At 52.3% G+C, this 21,739-nt stretch overlaps 1 protein-coding gene across 2 annotated transcripts in view; it reads left to right on the top strand.

Moving 5' to 3' along the window:
- Positions 1-5,060: 5,060 nt before the first annotated feature.
- The window catches only part of IPO13 (importin 13), a 31,570-nt gene continuing 14,891 nt past the window's right edge, over positions 5,061-21,739 (top strand). Inside the window, exons 1-14 of one of the 2 annotated variants that reach the window (XM_074266148.1) lie at positions 5,061-5,340; positions 7,660-8,396; positions 10,536-10,676; positions 13,481-13,622; positions 13,954-14,120; positions 14,242-14,362; positions 14,564-14,711; positions 14,798-14,979; positions 15,086-15,112; positions 15,368-15,502; positions 15,759-15,902; positions 16,096-16,176; positions 21,060-21,197; positions 21,294-21,390. In XM_074266148.1, the coding sequence (XP_074122249.1) occupies positions 5,245-5,340; positions 7,660-8,396; positions 10,536-10,676; positions 13,481-13,622; positions 13,954-14,120; positions 14,242-14,362; positions 14,564-14,711; positions 14,798-14,979; positions 15,086-15,112; positions 15,368-15,502; positions 15,759-15,902; positions 16,096-16,176; positions 21,060-21,197; positions 21,294-21,390 (2,356 nt within the window). In that variant the 5' untranslated portion in view covers positions 5,061-5,244. The remainder of the gene's footprint in view (positions 5,341-7,659; positions 8,397-10,535; positions 10,677-13,480; positions 13,623-13,953; positions 14,121-14,241; positions 14,363-14,563; positions 14,712-14,797; positions 14,980-15,085; positions 15,113-15,367; positions 15,503-15,758; positions 15,903-16,095; positions 16,177-21,059; positions 21,198-21,293; positions 21,391-21,739) is intronic. The other variant, XR_012481889.1, reaches the window with a different exon arrangement.

Below are 21,739 nucleotides of genomic sequence, written 5' to 3'. Positions count from 1 at the left end.
CCAAGTTATAGTGTCAAACTCCCAAGGTTATATTTTCCCTAAAAAAGGTCCTCTCCTGGATGCCCCTCAGTTGAGGAATGGCTGAATAAGTTATGGCATATGATGTAATGCAATATTATTGTTCTATAAGAAAAGATCAGCAGGCTGATTTCAGAAAAGCCTAGAAAGACTTCAGTGAACTAATGCTAAGTGAAGTGAGAAGACTCAAGGGAACATTGTAGATAGCAACAACAAGATTATGTCATGATCAACTGAGATGGACTTGGTTCTTTTCAACAATGAGGTGATTCAGGGCAATTCCAATAAACTTCTGATGGAGAGAATCATTGGCATCCAGAAAGAGGGCTGAGGGGACTGAAACTGGATCACAACGTAGTATATTTTTTGGTGTGAGGCAACTGGGGTTAAGTGTCTTGCCCGGAGTCATAGGGCTAGGAAATGTTCATTGTCTGAGGTCACATTTGAATTCAGGTGCTCCTGACTTCAGGGCCAATACTCCATCTACTATACCGTCTAGTTGGCCCCATCAATATAGTATTTTCACCTTTGTTTTTGTTTGCTTGCATGTTTTTTCCTTTTTGAGGTGATTTTTCTTGCACACTGGGATAAATGTGGGAATATGTTTAAAAGAATTGCATATGTTTAATCTGTATTAGATTACTTGCCCTTTAGGAAAGGGAGGAGAGAAGGGAGGGAGAAAAAAAATGCAAGGGTGTGTAAGAAATAAATAGGCATTTGGTTTCCACGGTTATGAAAATTAAATTGGAAAAATGAAATCCACAAGGACATCAAGGAATAATCAAGGGTGGTTATCTTCCTCCAGAAAAAAGTAAGCTCCTTGGGGGTAGGAACTGACTTTTGTAATCAGGGATTGTGTCCTGAGATTTGAAAAAAATCTTTTGTTCTTTGCCCTTAGCTCTCCTCTGCTACCTTCCCCCTTCTAGACTGTAAACTCCTTGGGATCAGGGACTGGCTATGTAAGGAGGGATGGAGATTCATGTCCTGTAACTTCTGGAAAATCCAATTAATGGGGAATCAGGGGAGGGATTTGTGCTTCAGGAGAGGAAATAAAAGGCTGTCTTTGGGTTTCATAGGTGTGTCCACTCACCTAGAATATAAAATAAATATTTCCTGCATTCATCAGTGAGTCAGTGAAGTTCTTGGTAAGATATTTTGTTTCTTGTCGGTGAAAGTTGAAAACTATCTGTGCATGTACTTTGGAAAATAAAAAGCTATTATTAAAAAAAAAAAAAAGAATCTAGGTGAGAAGTGAAAAAAAGCATAGATCTTTGCTAACTCCTTTTCAAAACTAAGTCTGTAAGGCACTTTTTCCCACATTATAGCATCTTCCCTTCAATGACTTCTTCCTCCTGGTTAATTGTGAACTAGCTATGGGAGATTCCTGCCTCGTGGTGTTTTTCTCCTTGTTATAGCTAAATCTCTTTTAGGGTTAGCCTGCCAGACAATGGTATAATCCCTTTCCCCTGCTAACCCCCTTTTGAGGTTACTCTGCTATACTTCTCTATGGATTTAGCCTGCTAATCAATGACATTCTCCCATTTCTTGGTGTGTTCCCTTTAATGGCTTTTTCTTCCTAATTAATTGTGAGTTCCACTAGAAAACTCGTCTTTCCTCTTGTTAATTGTTAAAATCCCTTTCCTTACTGACAACTGTGTGCTATTCACATAATAAAATAGCAAACCTTTAATAACCAGTGATGGATGTTTTGTCATAGTTGCTCCAGGTTGTGAATTTTTATGTAATATTCTTTTTCCAATTATGGTTTCCCAACCGTAAGAAACAAAATATTTTACCAAGAACTTCAATGACTCACTGATGAATGCGGGAAAGATTTTATTTTACATACTTGCAAGAGTGGATATCCAGGCTAGTAGACCTGTATAGAGACCATAAAGGCAGGCCCTTTATTTCCTATCCTGAAGCACTTCTATTTTAAATTCATCACCCTTGATTACATCTTTTTATTATGTACCAAACAAAGCCTCAGAATACAAATACAAGCAAAAAGAAAGCTAGTCCCTGTCCTCAAGGGCCTTACACTCAGATGGAAAAAGACAACATGTGAAGGAACCAGAGAAGGGGAAGGGGACAAAATCCAGAGGATTCTTTTTCAAATTTAAAATCCCTACGCCAATTACATTCCTTGTTCTGGGTCCCAGACTCCTATTTTTAGGTTTCAATTTTCTAATTTAAGTTTCATTTCTCTTTATTTTTCCAGTTTTCATAACTTTGTGGAAACTAAATCCCAATTCAATTCTCATACAAATCTACTGCTCTCCAGAATCTATTTCATATTTACCACTTTACCATGGTACTTCATGACTACTACTCTGTGTTTTTTGGGTTTTCTTTCTTTCTTTTTTTTTTCTTTTTTTTTTTTTTTTACTTAAGCTGAAGCATAATTGATTCTGTTCCAACCTTTACCTTTACTCTTTGTCTCTTTGAATCAAGTGTGTTTCTTGTAAACAATATGTTGTGGGATTCTGGTTTTTAATCCATTCTGCTATCCACTTCCATTTTATAGGTGAATTCAACCCATTCATATTCAGAGTTATAAAGACTGGAATTGGTAGAAGGAAATACAGATTAAAAACCAGAATCCCACAAAATAGAGTTTTTCTCTTTCCATTCCCTATCCCTTCCCCCTTCTTCCAGAGCACTCCTCTTTCCTCTTTCTCCTTAATTTTATTTTTATTATTTTGATATCATCCCAACATAATCAACTTACACCCAGTCTCTAAGGCTTGAAACTTAGGTATTCTTTTCTTTTCTTAATTTTTAAAATTAATTTTATAATTATAACTTTTTTTTACAACATTATCCCTTATACTCCCTTCTGTTCTGAATTTTCCCCTACTTCCCTCCACCCCCTCCCCTAGATGGCAGGCATTCCTAGGTATTCTTTTCAATTCTTCAATATCTCCCCATCCCCCATTCAAGCTGTTCCCAAGGCCTGTCCTTCATCATTTCATTCCGTTTTTCCCATGTTCCCTCTTCTTTGCTCTGACACTGCTCCCATTCTGATGCAGGCGTTTATCTTGTTATACTTGAACTATTCCAATAAACTGATGGCTGGTCTCTTTTCCCACTTAGCTGACAAATTTCTCTTCCTAATCTAAGGACGCCTTCCTCACTTAATAAAGTCCAGTGGTTCCTCCTCACGGGTGCTAGAAATAACACTCTTGACACTGAAAATCAGATATCAAGGAAAGTTTATTAAAGAAGAATCTTAAGAAGTTGTCTTAATGTTGTGGCCCCCATTCCTCATTGGGAAGAGGGAGCACAGAAGTGGGAGAAACTGTACTTGCTAGTGTGGTGCAGCCCTCCCTTCAAAGAATGGATTAGTCCATTTCTTCTGGGTTATAATCTTTCTGATATGCCCACTATGTGTTTCCCCTTAATGTGTATAAAATGTGTTCTTCCCCACTCCTCATACATCCCATTTTTAAAATGGCGGAAAGCTCCTCCAATGGGGTATGGTGTTTAATATTCAATTAGCCTAGTAAGCAGTCCAAGCAGTGATTGGTCTAGTCAGGTCATTGACCCCAATTAGTTTAGGCTGGATGGGTCATTATCTTAATACAAGATTCTTTCTGATTGGCTACATCTCCCTCGCCTTCCCAGCCCCCCCCCCAATTTCTTGTTTGCTCGAGGCTTCTGCTGATCACTGAGTTGCTCTGTGGAAGCCTCTCTCATTCGGAAGACCTTTTGCTCAGCGCTACCCACTGGGCCACGCTGTCTCAAAGTCTGCCACACTGCGGAAACCGACTTTTCAGCCTCCCTCACAACTGTCACTTAGAGGATATTCTGGTCGGCTTTTAAAGACCTTCAACCCCGGGCTTCCTGCTTTCCGGCTGCCTGTAGCTTCCTCCGCTAATATCAATGAGCCGGACCTCCCGTGCTCTTCAGATAAGAGTCTCCCCTCCCGTCCCTCATCCCTGGAGCACATCTCTTCTAGTCTGATGTCCCAGGCTCCTCACGCTGCCTTCAGATCCATCTTTTACAAGAAGATCGTGTGTTTCTTCTGTCGAGTTTTGTCTCGGTTACTCGTTTCGCGTGCACGTCTCCTGTGTCCGCTGGGCCGGCTCCTCGGGCAGAGTGTGTGTCTGCAGAGGACAGAGCTATTGGTGGCTGTGTCTCCCACACCGATCACACGGCCCGTGGGCAGCGCTTGCCCCAGTGCTGCGGCCTCGCAGGGAGGCTCCCGCCCACCTCAGTTTCCCAGGACCCCAGGACGGCCGCCGCCGGTTCTGGCTCCGATCCCTGCTGCTGCATCTCCCCAAGCGCTCGCGCAGGGGAGCTGCCCCTGCCCCCGCCCCGTGGGGCCATCGGGCCCTGGCGGCTGCCTCCGTCCCCTGCAGCGGGGAACTCTCTGCAACAGGGAAATTGAGTCCGGCCACTTCTTACTTTGGCATCTGGCGGTGAGGAGGGCTGCCTGACCGAGGGAGGCGGGGGTGCCTGGGGAGGGGTGAGAGCAGTCATCCCGACCTCGGTCCTTCCTCCTCCTTCTCCTCTTCCTCCTCCTCCGTTCTCCTCGCTCCGCCCATCCCTTGGCCCAGACCCCGATCCCTCTTCCCCAGTCTCTCCTAGACGGGTCCCGACTCCTCCCTCTTCCCCTCCTCAGCTACACCCCCGCCGTGGCCCAGCCCCTCGCTTCTCCCATTCCGCCTCAGCCGCGCGCCCGCCCTCTAGACTACATTTCCCAGGAGCTCCCGGGGCGAGGTCCTAGAAAGGCAGGGGCGTCCTACCCGATGCCTCCTCGGAGGGTCTCCTCGGCCCCGGCGCAGCAGGGACAGCCTTAGCACGAGGACCCCGGGCCTCCCTCCTCCGGGGCGCCCGCCCGGCCGGCCTGGCCGAGAGTCCAAAAGGACGCGGGAGGGAGGGCGGGAGGGGGCGGACGGACGGAGGGCCGGGGGGCGGAGGGAGCGGAGCGCAGCGCAGCGGGCGGTGGGGGGCGGCGGGCGCGGAGCCCGAGGAGCGGCAGCCCGGCCCGGAGGAGGCGGCAGCCCGGAGGGCAGCCCAGAGGAGGCGGCGGCGGCGGCGGCGGCGGCGGCGGAGGAGGCGCCCCGGTCCCGGCCCCGGTCCCCTCCCCGCCCCCGCCCGCACCGTGCGCGCCCCCGCCATGCCCGCTCTGGCCCCGCCTCCGGGCGCCCAGAGGGGTGTAGACGCGGTGTAGACGGCCGGCCGGCAGCTGGTGTAGACGCCCCGCCCCGCCTGCCGGAGATGGAGCGGCGGGAGGAGCCGCCCCCGGGCCCGGGCCCCGGCCCCAGCGTGCAGCAGCCCCCGCCGCTGGACTTCACCGTGGAGAACGTGGAGAAGGTGAGTCGGGGCACGTGGCCCGGCGCCGGTGCCCAGGGGCTGCGCCTGGCAAGGAGGGCACGGCGGGGGGCGGCTGGGCACTGTGGGCACACTGGTGCGGGCGGCCCGGAGCGCTCACAGCCACCGAGGTCGCGAGCCGGGAGCCCTAGCGGGCTGGGCAGCCCGGCCCCGACCCCGGAGCTGGCAGCCGGCCGCCCTGGAGCGCGGTGCAAGTGCAGCTGGTCAGCCCGGCCTGGCGCCCCCGCCGAGGTCGCTGCTGCCCGCACCGTCCGGGCTGGGGGGCTCATCCGGGCCGGGGTGGGCACGATGGGTCAGGAGCACGAGGCCAGGCCCGCCCTGCACCCCGCTCAGTAGCCCCAGGGTCAGCCGGGCCCTCAGGAGGGACGGACCCCCCCATTTTGGGGCCAGATGGGATGATTCTGGGACCCTCAGCCTCACAGAGCCCTCCTAGAAGCCCTTGTGTTCCAGCCTGGGGGGCTTAGGACTGGCTTTGTGTCCCCTCTTCCACCCCCCCTTCTGGAGAACGAGGGTGCCCAGGCCCAGGCCTTTCCTAGTGTAAACTGAGGCTGGGCAGCTCTGAGGGGGAGTGCGAGGGTGCTGGGAGAGGGTCCCAGCCCTGTGCCCCCTCATGGGTCCCTCCCTGCCGGCACCCGGCGGCTGCTTCTGGAGTTCTCCTCTCCTGAGGCTTCCTGAAGAGGAAGAGTGAAGGAAGGCCCCGTCCTGGTCCCTCGGGCCCCCAGGACTCCCGGGCCGGCCCCTTTGTTCTCGGTAGCAGCTTTCTGGGGCTGGAGGCCTGCTTCAGACCTGGCCAGCACCGAGGGGCCAGATGAACGAGAAGCCGGTGACTGGGCTCAGAGGAGGGTCCCGGGGAGGCCCAGGAGACGGGCAGGATTGTCCCAGGCAGCTCCATAGGGCCCCCGCGGGCTGGGCATCGAAACTGGCATGAGGGTGGGGGAGCTGGGGCCTGCCCCACATGGGGAAGAGGTTGCTAGTTAGGCCTCCCACCTCCCCAGCCTTTCTCAGGCCTCCGTGGCTCGGCTAGATTCTGGCCACGTAATGCCCCTTTTTTTTTTGGGGGGGGGAGAGGTCTGTCGTCCATCAGGCCAGGATGCAGGGGAGTCAGTTGCCTTCCCTCACCCTGTTCTCTCGCCATCCCAGAGCTGAGCTCACTGAGTTCTAGGCCCTGGTTCTGTCTGCTCTGGGCTTCCCCACCACACACCTCCCTGCTAGGATTAGGGAATCGGAAGGGGAGGGACAGCCAGCTAGTCCCAAAGCCCCCCTGATTTGCAGGGCTTGGGCTGTCAGGTGTCAGACTTTAGGGCTTCTGGGAAGACCATTCCCCTGGGCCCTGACCTCCCCTGAGGGTTCACCTTGTGGCTAGTACCAGGGGATTGGAGAAGTTGGGCCCTGAGACCCTCCCTCCAGGGGGGAAGAAGCAGGCGCTGGCCAAGGTCACCCAGGGATTAAGTCCCAGGACCAGAATTGGAATCCAGGACTCATGTCTGCTCAGTGCTTTGTTCCTTGGGATAGGGGCCAGGAACTGTCCAGTGGTCCAGTTTTCTTCCCCAAGAGCCCTCATGTCCCGGGACAGCTTGATGCCCAAAGCCCTTGGATTGGATTATTGCCTCTACACGTTAGAGCCTTGAGATGGTGGGCAGCTCCCTTTCCCCCCTGGGCCTGAGGGGAATAGATCAGATGATCCCTCTGGGCTCCTCCAGTTCTCAAGTGTTCTAAGACACGTGAAGCCCCCTGTCTTGTCCCGGCCCGGCCGACCACCCTTTCACTAGTGGTTGTTGGCGTGGAGGCCTGGTGGGCAGACCGGCTGCCAGGGAAGGATGGCTGGGGGGGGGGGAGGGATATCCTGGGAGAGGCCCCATCTGATGGCCTGCCCCAGGGAGGGGGCTCAGGGGCCTCTGCTGGGCCCTGATGGCAGAGCCTTGAGCGGTGCGGGGAGGGGGGCTGGCAGGCAGGAGAGTGGAGGCGCAGGATCAGGTGGGCCTCACACTGGCTGAGAGGTCCTGGGCAGGTCACTGCAGCTCTGGAGCCTGCACCCATTAAGGGAATTTCCTCACTAGGAATTCCTGGCCCAGCAACATTAAAAGTCGGCTTCTGTCCCATCCCTCTGAGGGGCAATTTCTGGCCGGGAGGGGCTCTCAACAAGGGGAACCAGAAGGAAGCTGTGGAGGCACCCAGGGTCTCGAGATGTCTGGGTTGGGAGGAGCTTGGCCTTCACCGTCTGGGAGGATGTGGGGGTTCTGAAGTTCGATGACTTGGGCCCCCCGTGCTAACCTCTGGTGTCCTGTTCTCTCCTCCTCCCAGGCCCTTCACCAGCTTTACTATGACCCCAACATCGAGAACAAGAACATGGCCCAGAAGTGGCTGATGCAGGCCCAGGTCTCCCCACAGGCCTGGCACTTCAGCTGGCAGCTGTTACAGCCCGACAAGGTGCCCGAGATCCAGTACTTCGGGGCCAGCGCCCTGCACATCAAGATCTCCCGCTACTGGAGCGACATCCCCGCCGACCAGTATGAGAGCCTGAAGGCGCAGCTCCTGGCGCACATTGGCCGCTTCGCCAGCGGCTCCAAGATTGTGCTGACGCGGCTGTGTGTGGCGCTGGCCGCGCTGGCCCTCAGCATGATGCCCGACGCCTGGCCCTGCGCTGTGGCGGACATGGTGCGCCTGTTCCAGGCCGAGGCCACGCCTGGTGACGGGCAGGGCCGCTGCCTGGCCCTGCTGGAGCTCTTGACTGTGCTGCCCGAGGAGTTCCAGACCAGCCGGCTGCCCCAGTACCGTAAGAGCCAGGTGCGTGCCATGCTGGCCCAGGAGTGCCGGGCCATCTTCCCGCTGCTGGAGCAGCTGTTGCAGCAGCCCAGCCTGCCCAGCGCCATCAAGCAGAAGGCGCTCAAGTGCTTCTCCAGCTGGGTGCCCCTGGAGGTGCCGCTGCTGGACTGTGAGCGGCTGATCCAGGCCGCCTTCAGTGCCCTCCGGGACCCCGAGCTCTTCGACAGCAGCGTGGAGGCCATTGTGAACGCCATCTCGCAGCCTGACGCCCAGAGGTGAGTGCCTGGCTGGAGCAGGCGGAGTGGGGCACAGGACGCGGGCCTGGGGGCAAGGCCCCAGACTCTGACTGTCTCAGCTTCCTCAGCTGGGAAATGGGGACGATCAGCAGCACCAAGCCGGCGAGGTCGGGGAGGGTCACGGGGACACCGTTTCAGAAGGTGCTTACACAGTACCTGGCTCACAGACTAAGCATTTGCCAAACACACACGTCCTCCTGAGCCCCTCCCCTCCCTCTCCGTCCCCAAGGGGCTCAGGTCTTTTGTTGGCATCAGTCAGGGTGCTGGCAGTCCCTGCCTCCCAGTTGGCTCAGAATCCCCCTCCCCCCACAGCTGAGCCAGGGCAGGTGTGGGCAGGGCTGGGGAGGGGGCCATCCTCTGGGAGCTGAGCCGGGCCTACCATTCTGGGCCTTGCCAGGCATCCGGATGATGCCCGTCCTCCCCCAAGGAGGGAGCCCACGGCTGTCTGAGCTCCCATTGGCTGCTCAGCCCTTGGTTGCTTAGCAACACTCCCCATTTTCTCCGCTTGCCTCTCAGAGCTCTAATTGCAGGTCTGGGTTGAGCTCAGTGCGAGAGGCAGCCAGGAAGTCAGGTGCTGCTGCTGCTGCTGCTGCTGCCACCGCCACCACCACCCTGCCAGCACTAGCAGCGGCAGCACCCCGAGGGGCACCGGCGGAGGCTCTCAGCCCCCCTCCCCCGGCTAGGCCAGCTGTGGCACCCTGAGCTGCCCTGTGCCAGCCCTGGGTCCTCCCAGAGAGGGCTGGGCCTGCCTCCGTTTCTAGGCAAGTCCTGGCTCTCTTGTACTCTGGGTGCTCATCATGGAGCAGACTCCTGATTTGCTGCCTTGCCAGCCCCACCCCCACCTGGCCTGGCCTCCTCCCCTCCCCTCCTCCTCCACAGCTGCTGCCACCCATCACTGGTGCTCCCTGTACCAAGACAACAAGTCTTTGAAGTGTATTTTTAATCCTGGTGAAGCCCGTCAACCTAGAATGAGGGGGCGGGGTAGGGGTGTCGAGAAAGTGGGGGGTGAGCAGACTCCTGAGACCCCCCTGGGCCAGGGCCAAGTTAGAGAAAACCTGTGACTTGTTTCTTCATGATTCAAGGCCGCAGACATTCATTAGTTGTATGTTTAGGGTCCCCTCACCTCCCCTGGCTCGTCGTCTGGAGCTTGCTGTGGGCCTGGGCCTCCTTTGGGCCTTGGTGGGATAGTCAAGGCTGCCTCTCCTTTCCCAGCACTGAGTCTGTGCACCAGGCATTGCCCGCCACTGGCCAGCCCGTGCTGGTCATCAGTGAAGGCTCTCATTGTCTGGGAACCTCGGGTGTCAGGGCAGCAAGGGTGACGCCATCTCCACTGGCACTAGGAGGAACGAGTGGTCCGAGATAGTCTGGAGAAGGAGGGTATGGAGGAGGGGCGAACATGAAACCTTAGCCTCCCCTCCCCTCTCCCTGGCTGGACAGAACTTGTGGGTTAGTGTGTGATACTTAGAAGCAGCTGCCACGCTGGACCTTTGCCAGCCTCAATGACCTGTCCTTTCTTCCTCTTCCTCCCCCTCGCCATCCATGGGCTGCCATGAAAATGCTGGCCTGCCTCAGTCATGCTGTGCCTAAGGTTTCCATGCTGCCCCCCTGCTGGCAGATGGCATTGCCCAGGGTTCTCCTGATGAAACGCTGCCTGCTTAGGGGAGGGAAAATGGCTCCCACGGTGAAAGGCAGTGGAGTCTGAACCCCCAGTGGCCCTCAGGCTCTCCGGGCCCCATATGTGGTGCCCCTTCCCACCACTGTGTTGTTTTTCTTCAAAAGCCATTTTGAAAAGTACATGTGGCTTATTCCCTCCATCCATAGTCACTCTTCTCTGTGGGGTCGGGGAGGGGCCTGTGGGCTTCTAGCTTGTTAAGGGGGAGTTTGAGCCTGAGGCAGGGAGATTTGGGGGAAGGGTTCTGACCTCTTCTTGGGCGGGGGAGGGAAGTGGAAGAGACAGTCTGGGTCTCTCCTTGGCAAGAAGGGACTGTAAGTCCTGGTCTCTCCCTGCAGACTTGTGGGGAACTGGCCTCTTTGTGGGGGAGGAGGAGATCTTCCCCAGAGGTAACTCTGGTTGAGGGCCCCTTGTAGGTGTAGAGCCACAGGTGGTTTTCCCCACAGGTATGTGAACACGCTGCTCAAGCTGATCCCCCTGGTGCTGGGGCTGCAGGAGCAGCTTCGGCAGGCAGTGCAGAATGGGGACATGGAGACATCTCATGGGATTTGCCGAGTTGCCGTGGCTTTGGGGGAGAACCATTCAAGGTGAGGCCCTTGGGAGAAGTGGAAGAGCTGAGACGCGGGCTACCGCCGTGGTGAAAATTGAAGTTGGGGGCAAGGAGAAGGGGTGCTGAGTCAGGGGCAAGCCCTTTTTTTTTTTTTTTTTTGAAGGGCTGTTTCTTATATTTGTCTGGTAGAGAACAGAGCAGGCTACCATGTGGGCAGGGAGTTGTTGTGAGTCTCTCAGTTGGTAGTGAAGAAAGGGGGGTGAGATCAGGTTAATTCTGAGGAAGGCCCCTAAGGAAGGTCCATTCAACCTCAGACCAGGGAAGAGAGGGCTGCTGTCCCCTCACTGTGCTTTCTCTTTCTCTGCCAAGCAGAATAAACTTAGGATTGGAAAAGACTGCAAAAATGTGCATTGAAATCAGAGATAAGGAAAGAGCTTTTCAGAGACGCCTGGCTGCCTCTGGTGAAGGCCTCGGTGGGTCACTCTGAGGGTCTTAAAAGAACGGGCAGTAGAACTGCTAAGTGACCCATCGTGATCTTTGACAAACCCTGGAACACGGCCGAAGGTTCAGCTTTCCTGAAAGGGGAGAGGGTTCTCTGTAACTCAGCCAGGGAGCTGGGGTTCAGGTCCTGGCGAAGTTTTCCAGCATTATTATTAAAGGCTCAGTTGGTGCATATCCCAAAAGGCAGCTCCTACTGGCTTCCTCAGTGGCAGGGCTGACAGGCTCTCTAGAATAGTTACAAAACTGGAGTGCGAGGGCTACATTATAGCAAAGCATGTGCTAGACTATCCAGCTCCTTCACTAGCAAAGATGGTGACACTGGGGCCGGACCATGGCAGAGTTCTAGAGGTTTGAAACTAGAGCAAAGGGCAGACCCTCAGAATAGTTATTAATGGCTTGTCGTCAGCGTGGCAGGAGGTCTCCTGTGGTGTGCCTAGGGATCTGTCCTCAGCACTGAGCTGATTCATAATCGTGTCAGGGATCTGTGTAAAGGCTTGCGGTGTGCTTGGGAAATTGGCAGGTGCCATAAGCTAGAATGGACAGTTAACAAACTGATGATCAGTGTCAAAATCCAGTCTGATCTTCATAACCTAGAACGTGGGACAGCATCTAAGGAGAGGAAATTTACCAAATTTAAAAGCCTTCCACTCAGATCCTAAAACTGGCTTCGGACATTTGGGAGAGACATGCTGAGAAAGCCGTGTTTCAGAAGGGCTGGGGGTTTTAGATCACAGACTGACTATGAGATGACAAGTAAGAGAGTTGGTGCTAGGGAGGGTTCAGAACTGGGAGCGGCTGCCCTGCTGGATTCTGCCCAGTCGGCTCTCATCTGGAACCCTGGGGGCAGTGCTGGCACTATGCTTTAGGAGGATGACTGACTGGAGAGTGTCCAGAAAAGGCAAAGGGCAACAAGACTGGCACACAATGGATTCAGTTGTTCCTGTGTACTAAGCACTGGGAATGTGCTAAAAGAAAAAAAAAAAAAAAAAAAAAAAAGCCAAATAACGAGACTGCCTGGACTCAAGGAGCTCACACTCTCATTGGAAGAGTGTCCTCAGTAAATATGTGCTGAGTGCCTGCTGAGTGCTGGACCTGCGTTGCAGAGCAAATGACGAGGACCAAGGGTCAAGAAGGCCTAGTGGCAGGGCCAGTGAGAAGGCCTGGGGGGTCCCCTATGTCAGTGGGCAAAAGGTTTTGACAGACATGTTTGAGGTGAGGAAGTGGAGACAAACCTTGTTGGGAGTTCTGTCGAGAAAGAGGTGAGAGTGCTGGGATGGCAGCTTGCGGGGTCCACAGGGTCAAACTTGACTGCCTGTGGCAGCTGAAAGGCCACCAGTAGATAAGAGATTGTACATGGGGGTGAGTTGGGTGCAAGTCTTTATCAGGAGGTGAGAGTGTAGATTTAAGGAGAGCAGAGGCTCTGGGAAGAGTGACAACTACTTAGGGAGGAAGCCTGGGTATGGCCGGGCAACTGTGAAGGCCCAGCTGACTTCAGAGAAAGGACAGGTGAGACTGGCCCCAGCAGCAGCCCATGAGTTAGAAGAAAGGGGTTAAGTAATGGGGATAACCCAGCACTGAGGTCAGACTAAGTGGGACTGGCAGTCATTGGACAAGGGCTTCAAGGGTCAGGCCCCAAGTCATCCTATGAAGGGATGAAGGCAAGAGCAGGGCCAATGGCCTGGAAGGCTGAGGTAGGGATGGGGGGGAAGGATGGGAGGTTGGGGTCAAAGTTCAGGATCATAGAAGCTCCTTCTACTTGGAAGTCACTGCCTGTCAGCCAGATGGGACCCAGAGAAGATGAGCTGAGCAATAAATGGATGAAATGCTCCCCAGGGGAACAGGGGTGAGCTGGGATAGCAAAGGCTCTTTATGGAACTCAGAGAAAGGAATGGGAAGTGGGCTCCCTCTTCATAGCTGAGTGCAGGGAGTGGGATGAAGTGGGGAAGCGCAGTCCATCGAAGGTAGTAGACAGGCATTGGGGTCTTCTTGGAGTCCTAGCCACCGAGTTGAGGTGCCTGTGGAGAGAGGGCTGGATTCTGCAGAGGCCCCAGCACGGCTGGAGAGGGAGGAGAGGACAGTCATGATCAGAACAAAAATGGCTACCTTGGGGAATGGCAATGGCTTCCTTCTCCCTTAGAGGATTGTAATCAGTTGATGGGGAAGCAATAGACAGGGAGCTGGGTCAGGTCTGTCCCATCCCAGAGATTCTGTGGTTCCTTAGGTGGGTGGAAGAGACAGGAAGGCTTTGTGCTTGACCCTTGCTCCCTGCCCCATACCAGCCTGTTGTTGGGCAAACTCCTTCCTCTGAGTCTCTGATCTCTGCCCTCTGCCCCATGCCAGGGCCCTGCTGGACCAGGTGGAGCACTGGCAAAGCTTCTTGGCCTTGGTCAATATGATCATGTTCTGCACGGGCATCCCTGGGCACTACCCAGTCAATGAGACCACCAGCTCCTTGACCCTCACTTTCTGGTATACTTTGCAGGTTAGTTTCCTGTTTTCTTTGGTGGACTGAGGTGGGGAAGGAGGGGGAGTCCTAGGGGGCATGTGTCATTGTATGCTCAGTTCTAAGGAAATCAGCCTTGAGGGTGGATGAATAGTGACAGGTGGGACAGCCTCTTGGGGAGCTGAGGGAGAACTTGTTCTGGGTAGATCCAAAGGCGTTAAGAGTATGTGGGAAAGTTGACTCAGTGCCAGTGGGGATGGGAAATAGGGGAACTCTCATTCTCAGATAAAGTAGTGTGGCAAGGAAATAGGTGAGGCTTCTAGGGGTGCTGGCTAGGTCAACTTGACGCCCTTACTTGGCAACCTTCCAGGATGACATCTTGTCACTGGAAGCAGACAAGCAGGCTGTGTACCAGCAGCTGTATCGCCCTGTCTACTTCCACCTGGTGGACGTGCTTCTTCACAAGGCTCAGTTTCCTGCAGATGAAGAGTACAACTTCTGGTCATCTGATGAGAAGGAGCAATTCCGAATCTACAGGTGAGTTTGCCTGGGCCCGTGGACCGGAGGCCATGGGACTGCCCCCCGGAAAGCCTCCTGGGCCTCGGTGGGCAGGATTTTGGTTTGTGTGTGGGCAGGTCCTAATGGTGTCTGTTCTTAGGGTGGACATTTCGGACACCCTCATGTACGTCTACGAGATGCTAGGGGCAGAGCTGCTGAGTAACCTCTATGACAAGCTGGGCCGCCTGCTCACCAGCTCTGAGCAGCCTTGCTCCTGGCAGGTATAACCCCCCGCCTCTACCTGCCTTGTCTATCTTCTCGCCCAGCCCGGTTCCCAGCTCCTGCACAGTCTGAGTCTGAAGGAATTGCCTTCATTCTCTAGTCCAAACCCGAACTCCCCTGCCTCCCCCCCTTTCCCTCTTCCTCTTCCCCCCCCCCCCCCCCCGAGTTCAGTCTTGGGCCTGCCGGCCTTCTTCCCACAGCACACGGAGGCTCTGCTCTATGGCTTCCAGTCCATCGCAGAAACCATCGATGTCAATTACTCTGACGTGGTGCCGGGGCTCATTGGGCTCATCCCCCGCATCAGCATCAGCAACGTGCAGCTGGCGGACACTGTCATGTTCACCATCGGTGAGGCGCGGCTGGTGGGCGGGCTCTGGACACCTGGCTCTGGAGCCTGGAGCCCCTCGCTCAGCCCTGTGACTTCTCCTCCCCAGGGGCCCTATCGGAGTGGCTGGCAGACCACCCGGTCATGATCAACAACGTTCTGCCCCTGGTGCTGCACGCGCTGGGCAACCCAGAGCTCTCCGTGTCCTCTGTGTCCACCCTCAAGAAGATCTGCCGGGAGTGCAAGTACGATCTTCCTCCGTACGCCGCCAACATTGTGGCTGTGTCCCAGGTAGGCGGGAGTGGTGGCTGCAGACCAGGGCGGGGGGGCTGGCTGACCGCTGACGACCCCCCCCACCCCCCCCGCCTGACTGACGGCTGTGTTCTTCCCTCCTCAGGATGTGCTGATGAAGCAGATTCACAAGGTACGGCCTTGGGCAGCAGGAGATGGGGAGGACAGAATGGCTGCTGGTGGGGCGGGGAGGGCCCAGGGGCTGGAGGTCCGAGGCTTCTAACTTTGAAACCCTCCTGAGTCTGTTTCTTGTGCAGTGACAGTGGCCTTTGCTCCACTGATTTCCTGGAGTTTGACATAGGACCCCGGAGAACTGTGGTGGGGTGAGGCGGGGGTCGCAGAGTGTGAGCCTAGTCCAGGGGCTCAGGCTCCTCTCTTCTGTCCCCAGACGAGCCAGTGCATGTGGCTGATGCAGGCCCTGGGCTTCCTGCTGTCAGCTTTGCAAGTTGAGGAGATTCTGAAAAACCTCCACTCACTCATCACCCCCTACATCCAGCAGCTGGAGAAGCTGGCTGAGGAAATGGTGAGGGGGGCGGCCGATGGTTGGGGAGTGTGGGTGAAGATGCCTGGCATGGGGGAGGGGAAGGGGGGAGAAGCCTTCCTGGGGAGCTGTCAGGAAAGGTCAAGGATCCATTCCTGCTTTGGAAGAAGGCTGAGAGAGGTCTGCCTAGAGTGTGTGTGTGTTGGGGGGGGGGGGGGTGGCGCTGCCTCTAGGTTCCCATTCTTCAGATTGTGGACCCTCTGGGCATCCGTGCTAAATATTCTCTCTCCCTCTGTAGCCCAACCCTTCAAACAAGCTGGCTATCGTCCACATCCTGGGGCTCCTCTCCAACCTCTTCACTACGCTGGATATCAGTCACCATGAGGATGAGCATGAAGGCCCTGAGCTCAGGAAGCTGCCCATTCCACAGGGACCCAACCCAGTGGGTGATGCCCCCTGCTCCGTTCCCTCCCCACCCAGAGCTCTGCTCCCCTTCTTCCTCTCTGCAGCCTGCAAGCCTTGTCTTGGGGACCTCAGCCATAGGCAGGGATCCCTGGCTGCTGCTCCTTGCCCCATAGGCTCTGGCTGCCCTACTCAGACCTCCAGCTCCTCTCTCATCTGGTCCTTTTCCCCAGGTGGTGGTTGTGCTGCAGCAAGTTTTCCAGCTCATCCAGAAGGTGCTGAGCAAGTGGTTAAATGACGCCCAGGTGGTAGAGGTAACTTGTTCTGGGAACATCACAGAGCTCAGAAACTGTCACCAAGCTCTGCTCTTTGCTCACTGTGGGCCAGACATGTGCTGAGGACTGCTCCTGGCCCAGAGGGATGCCTGTTCTGAAGGGAGACCACATGCAGAGCCGTGGGCACCCGCCAGATCCAGCAGGCTGAGCCACAACAGGCTTGGAGAGAAGGGAGATTGGGAAAGATGCAGAAGGGGCTTCTGAGCTGAGATTGAAGGAAGCCCTGGGGACTAGAAGGCAAGGTCAGGAGGGGGAACATCCCGGGCCTGCAAGTGGTGCTGGATGGCAGAGTACGTGAAGAGGAGGATGGTACAAGGAGTGTGGGCAAGGGCTGGGTTAGAAAGCTCTCGCTTGCTCTGCTTGATCCTGGAGGTGATTGGGAGCCACTGCAGGGGTGGGGAAATCAGACTTGCTCTTTGGGAAGGTCGCTTAGACTGGGAGACTGACCAGAGCGGGTGAGGGTGCACTAGGCCAGTGTCTGTGTGCATGGAAGATGAGGACAAATGTTGTTAAGGTAGAAAGGATAAGGCTTTCCCCCAGGATGTCACCTGGTGATAACCCAGAGCCTGAGTGACCGGAGGAGCAGGGCGACAGGAGCCTTGTCAGGGAAAGGGAAGTTGGGAAGAAAATAGGATTTGGAGGTGAAAGAGAACAGATTTTAAATGTGACATTTCAAATATCACAAAGAACCAGGGGCTCCCTGACAGAGACTTCTATAGAGTCCCAGTGCAGACTGGCCTCTACTGGGCTTCTTACAGTCCTAGAGGGAGGTGTAGGATGGGCCACTTTTATAGGATCCTGTGGTCCCAGAGAGGCTAAGCTGTCCTCCGGGATTCACAGAAGAGGCTAACTTGTCAGTCACAAGGTGAGTAATCCCTCTGTGGAAGGCCACATTCATGGCTATTGGAGAGTCTATAGACCAAGACTTCTTCAGGCTTTTCCACTTATGACCCCTTTTCACTCAAGGAATTTTTACATCACCCTGGGTATATAGGCATATAAAATAGTTATTCGGATCAAACATTTACTAATAATAAATCAAAATTTCACAATCCCCACATCCAGTTACTTGACCCCACATGGGTCGCAATCCATAGTTTAAGAAGCTGGGATATAGAGTAATGCAGTGGGCTCACTTGTGTGGGGCCACAGAATTGGTCACCGTCTTCTAGGCTGATCTTTCTACAGAATCCAGGGAGGCTAGCCTCTGCTAGAATAGCCATGGACTGGGCCACTCTTTCTTTTTTTCTTTTTTCTTGGTATTTATTTTTTACAAAATTGTTATGCATAGGTAATTTTTCTGCATTGACAATCGCAAAACCTTTTGTTCCAATTTTTCCCCTCCTTTCCCAGATGGCAGGTTGACCAATATATGTTATATGTGTTAAAGTATATGTTAAATACAATATATGTATACATGTCCAAACAGTTATTTTGCTGTCCAAAAAGAACCGGACTTTGAAACAGTGTACAATTAGCCTGTGAAGAAAATCCAAAATGCAGGTGGACAAAAGTAGAGAGATTAGGAATTCTATGTAGTGGTTCATAATTGATTCCCAGAGTTTTTTTGCTGGGTGTAGCTGTTTCAGTTCATTACTGCTCTATTGGAACTGATTTGATTCATCTCATTGTTGGAGAAGGCCATGTCCATCAGAATTGATCATCATATAGTGTTGTTGTTGGAAGTGTATAAACATCTGGTCCTGCTCATGTCACTCAGCATCAGTTCATATAAGTCTCTCCAGGCCAAAAAAAAAAAAAAAAAAGTCTCTCCAGGCCTCTCTGAAATCATCCTGCTGGCCATTTCTCATAGAACAATAATATTCCACCACATTCATACACAAGAGCTTATTCAGCCATTCTCCAATTGATGGGCATCCACTCAGTTTCCAGTTTCTTGGGCCACTCTTTCTTAAGAGATTAGATCCTCATTTCCACCCAAATTAAGTCTGATCTAACCAATTAGAAAAATAGTAAATGCTCTTGGATAGGGCGAGCAAATATAAAGATGACAATACTACCTAAACTAATTTATTTATTTAGCACTATACCAATCAAGACTCCCAAAAACTATTTTAATGACCTAGAAAAAATAACAACAAAATTCATATGGAAAAACAAAAGGTCAAGAATTTCAAGGGAAGTAGTGAAAAAAAAAAATCAAAAGAAGGTGGCCTAGCTGTACCAGATCTAAAATTATAAAGCGGCAGTTACCAAAACCATTTGGTTATTGACTAAGAAATAGACTAGTTGATCAGTGGAATAGGTTAAGTCCAAAGGACAAAATAATAACTCTGACAACCTAGTGTTTGACAAACACAAGGACCCCAGCCTTTGGGATAAGAACTCAATGTTTGACAAAAATTGCTGGGAAAATTGGAAATTAATATGGCAGAAACTAAGCATTGATCCACACTTAACACCATACACCAAGGTCAGGTCAAAATGGGTTCATGACCTAGGAATAAAGAATGAGATTATAAATAAATTAGAGGAACATAGGATAGTTTACCTCTCAGACCTGTGGAAGAGGAAGGAATTCATGACCAAAGAAGAACTAGAGATCATTATTCATCACAAAATAGAAAGCTTTGATTATATCAAATTGAAAAGTTTTTGTACAAACAAGATCAATGCAGATAAGATTAGGGAAGGAAGATTAGGGAAACAATAAACTGGGAAAACATTTTTACAGTCAAAGGTTCAGATAAAGGCCTCATTTCCAAAATACATAGAGAATTGACTCTAATATATAAGAAATCAAGTCAATCTCCAATTGATAAATGGTCAAAGGATATGAACAGATAATTCTTGGATAAAGAAATTGAAACTATTTCTAGACATATAAAAAGATGCTCCAAATCATTAACCAGAGAAATGCAAATTAAGATAACTCTGAGATATCACTACATACCTATCTGATTGGCTAAAATGACAGGAAAAAATAATGATGAATGTTGGAGGGGCTGTGGGAAAACAGGGACAATGATACATGTTGGTGGAATTGTGAATACATCCAGCCATTCTGGAGAGCAATTTGGAACTATGCCCAAAAAGTTATACCCTTTGACCTAGCAGCGTTGCTACTGTGTTTGTATCCCAAAGAGATCTTAAAGAAGGGAAAGGGACATGTATGTGCAAGAATGTTTGTGGCAGCCCTCTTTGTAGTGACCATAAACTGGAAACTGAGTGGGTGCCCATCAATTGGAGATTGGCTGAATAAATTGTGGTATGTGAATATTATGGAATATTATTATTGTTCTGTAAGAAATGACCAACAGGATGATTTCAGAAAGGCCTGGAGAGACTGACATGAACTGATGCTGAGTGAAAGGAGCAGGACCAGGAGATCATTGTATACTTCAACAACAATACTATATGATGATCAATTTTGATGGACATGGCCTTCTCCAACAATGAGATGAACTAAATCAATTCCAATAGAGCAGTTATGAACTGAACCAGCTACACCCAGAGAAAGAACTCTGGGAGACGACTATGAACCACTACATAGAATTCCCAATCCCTCTAATTTTGTCCTCCTGGATTTTGGATTTCCTTCACAGGCTAATTGTCCACTATTTCAAAGTCTGATTCTTTTTGTTCAGCAAAACAACTGTTTGGTCATGTATACATATATTGTATTTAACTTATATTCTAACATATTTAACATGTATTGGTCAACCTGCCATCTGGGGGGGGGGGAGGGAAGGAGGGGAAAAATTGGAACAAAAGGTTTGGCAATTGTCAATGCTGGAAAATTACCCATGTATATATCTGGTAAATAAAAACCATTAATAAAAAAAAAAAAAAAAAAAAAGATTAGATCCTCAGAACAGGCTCACTCCTCGAGGATCCTCTTGAGTCACAGAGACGGCTAATCCCTCTTAGAGGGTTTCCACAGAGTCAGAGGCTAGACTCTACTAGAGATTCCAATAGAATCAGTGTGTCTCCCATAGAGTCACAAAAGGCTAATTATAGCCAGCAATTATAAAACCTTACAAGTATTATTTCATCTTCACAACTACCTTGGGAGGGAGATATTCATCCCATTTTATAGATTAAAAAAACAAAAACTAAGCTAATGTTTAAGTGACATGTCTAGAGTCACAGAGCTAATGAGTGTCTGAGGCTAGATTTGAAGTCATCTCTTCCTGACGCTGGGCTGAGAGCTCTGACCACTTTGCCACCTCACTGGTCTCTCTTTGGGACCTCATAGTGTCTGAGCAGGCTCTACTTGAGGGTCCTGTTGAACCATAATGGGGTAACCTCTTCCTTGGATATCTGGTTTGGATAGCCTCCTGGCTAAATGAGGCCCTCTCATCCCCTTTCAGCCTGAAGCAGGAATTGCTACATTTAAACACACTGGCTGTGGGGGGCCCACGGCCTCCAGAGCAGTCCCAAGAAATCTCTGGTCACTCCTGTGTTCAGTCCCATCCCAAAGTGATGGCTTTCCTTTCCATAACTCTTAAAGATCTTTAAAGACTTCTCTTTACGAGGTCCCCGTGGGATAGGTTCTCTTAAGGGAAATGATACACATTTCACAGATATGGAAACTGAGTCTCAGAAAAGTGACTTGCCTGCAGGGCCACACCCAGTTAGTGTCAGACTGGGATTTGAACTGCTATCTCCCAGTTGGGCTGCTCCCAATCTCAGCCTCAGCTACGGCCTTCCGGTCCCCTTTTTGGCAACTGGGTGAGGTTGGAGAAGCGGCCATTGGGAGGGCAGAGGGGGTGGTGAGCTTGTAAACAGTCCCAGGGGTAAGCCCTGAGATGACATAACCAGCTTAAGGGGAACTCAAGGGCTTGGAGCAGAGAGATGGTGTGTATGCTCCAGCTTGCCTCCTGTCTATTCTGCTCCAGGCGGTGTGCGCCATCTTTGAGAAGTCCGTTAAGACCTTGCTGGATGACTTTGCACCCATGGTCCCCCAGCTGTGTGAGATGCTAGGACAAATGTACAGCACGATTCCCCAGGCCTCTGCCCTTGACCTCACTCGCCAGGTACGGGGTAGGGTGTACCTGGGTGGGTATGTTTCCTTTTTGGAGTGGGATGGGGTACTGGGCTGACCCCTGGGGATCGTTCTTTCTCTCTTCCAGCTGGTGCACATCTTTGCCCATGAACCTGCCCATTTTCCCCCCATCAAGGCCCTCTTCCTCCTCGTCACTTCTGTTACACTCACCCTCTTCCAGCAAGGTAGGTCTAGCTGGGCCACGTTCCTCCTCTTGCCGCCGTCGCCGCTGCCGCCATTACCTAACTGGGCGGGAATCCGAGCTCTCAGGCTCTTTGCCCTTCCAGAGTGGCCAGACTGGAAAGGGGTTGAGAGGCTGGGGACGAGATTCCCTAAGGAGGTGGCCAGATGGAGTGGGAGAGCAATCAGAAAGGGTGTCTGTTTGTGTCAGCTTCAGCACTCAGCAGTGGCTCCTCCTGGGAGAGGCAGGAGTGGCCCTTGGCAGGCCCAGGGCCCAGGGGTTCACAGGAGGCTGCCTCTTTCTAGATTTCTTACTTACAGCAGGATTTGGGACTGCCTTGGAGCAGGGAGATA

This window comes from Sminthopsis crassicaudata, chromosome 4, assembly GCF_048593235.1.
Source record: "Sminthopsis crassicaudata isolate SCR6 chromosome 4, ASM4859323v1, whole genome shotgun sequence".
In the NCBI taxonomy this organism is placed as follows: domain Eukaryota; kingdom Metazoa; phylum Chordata; class Mammalia; order Dasyuromorphia; family Dasyuridae; genus Sminthopsis; species Sminthopsis crassicaudata.
This window is presented reverse-complemented; position numbering and strand designations above follow the sequence as displayed.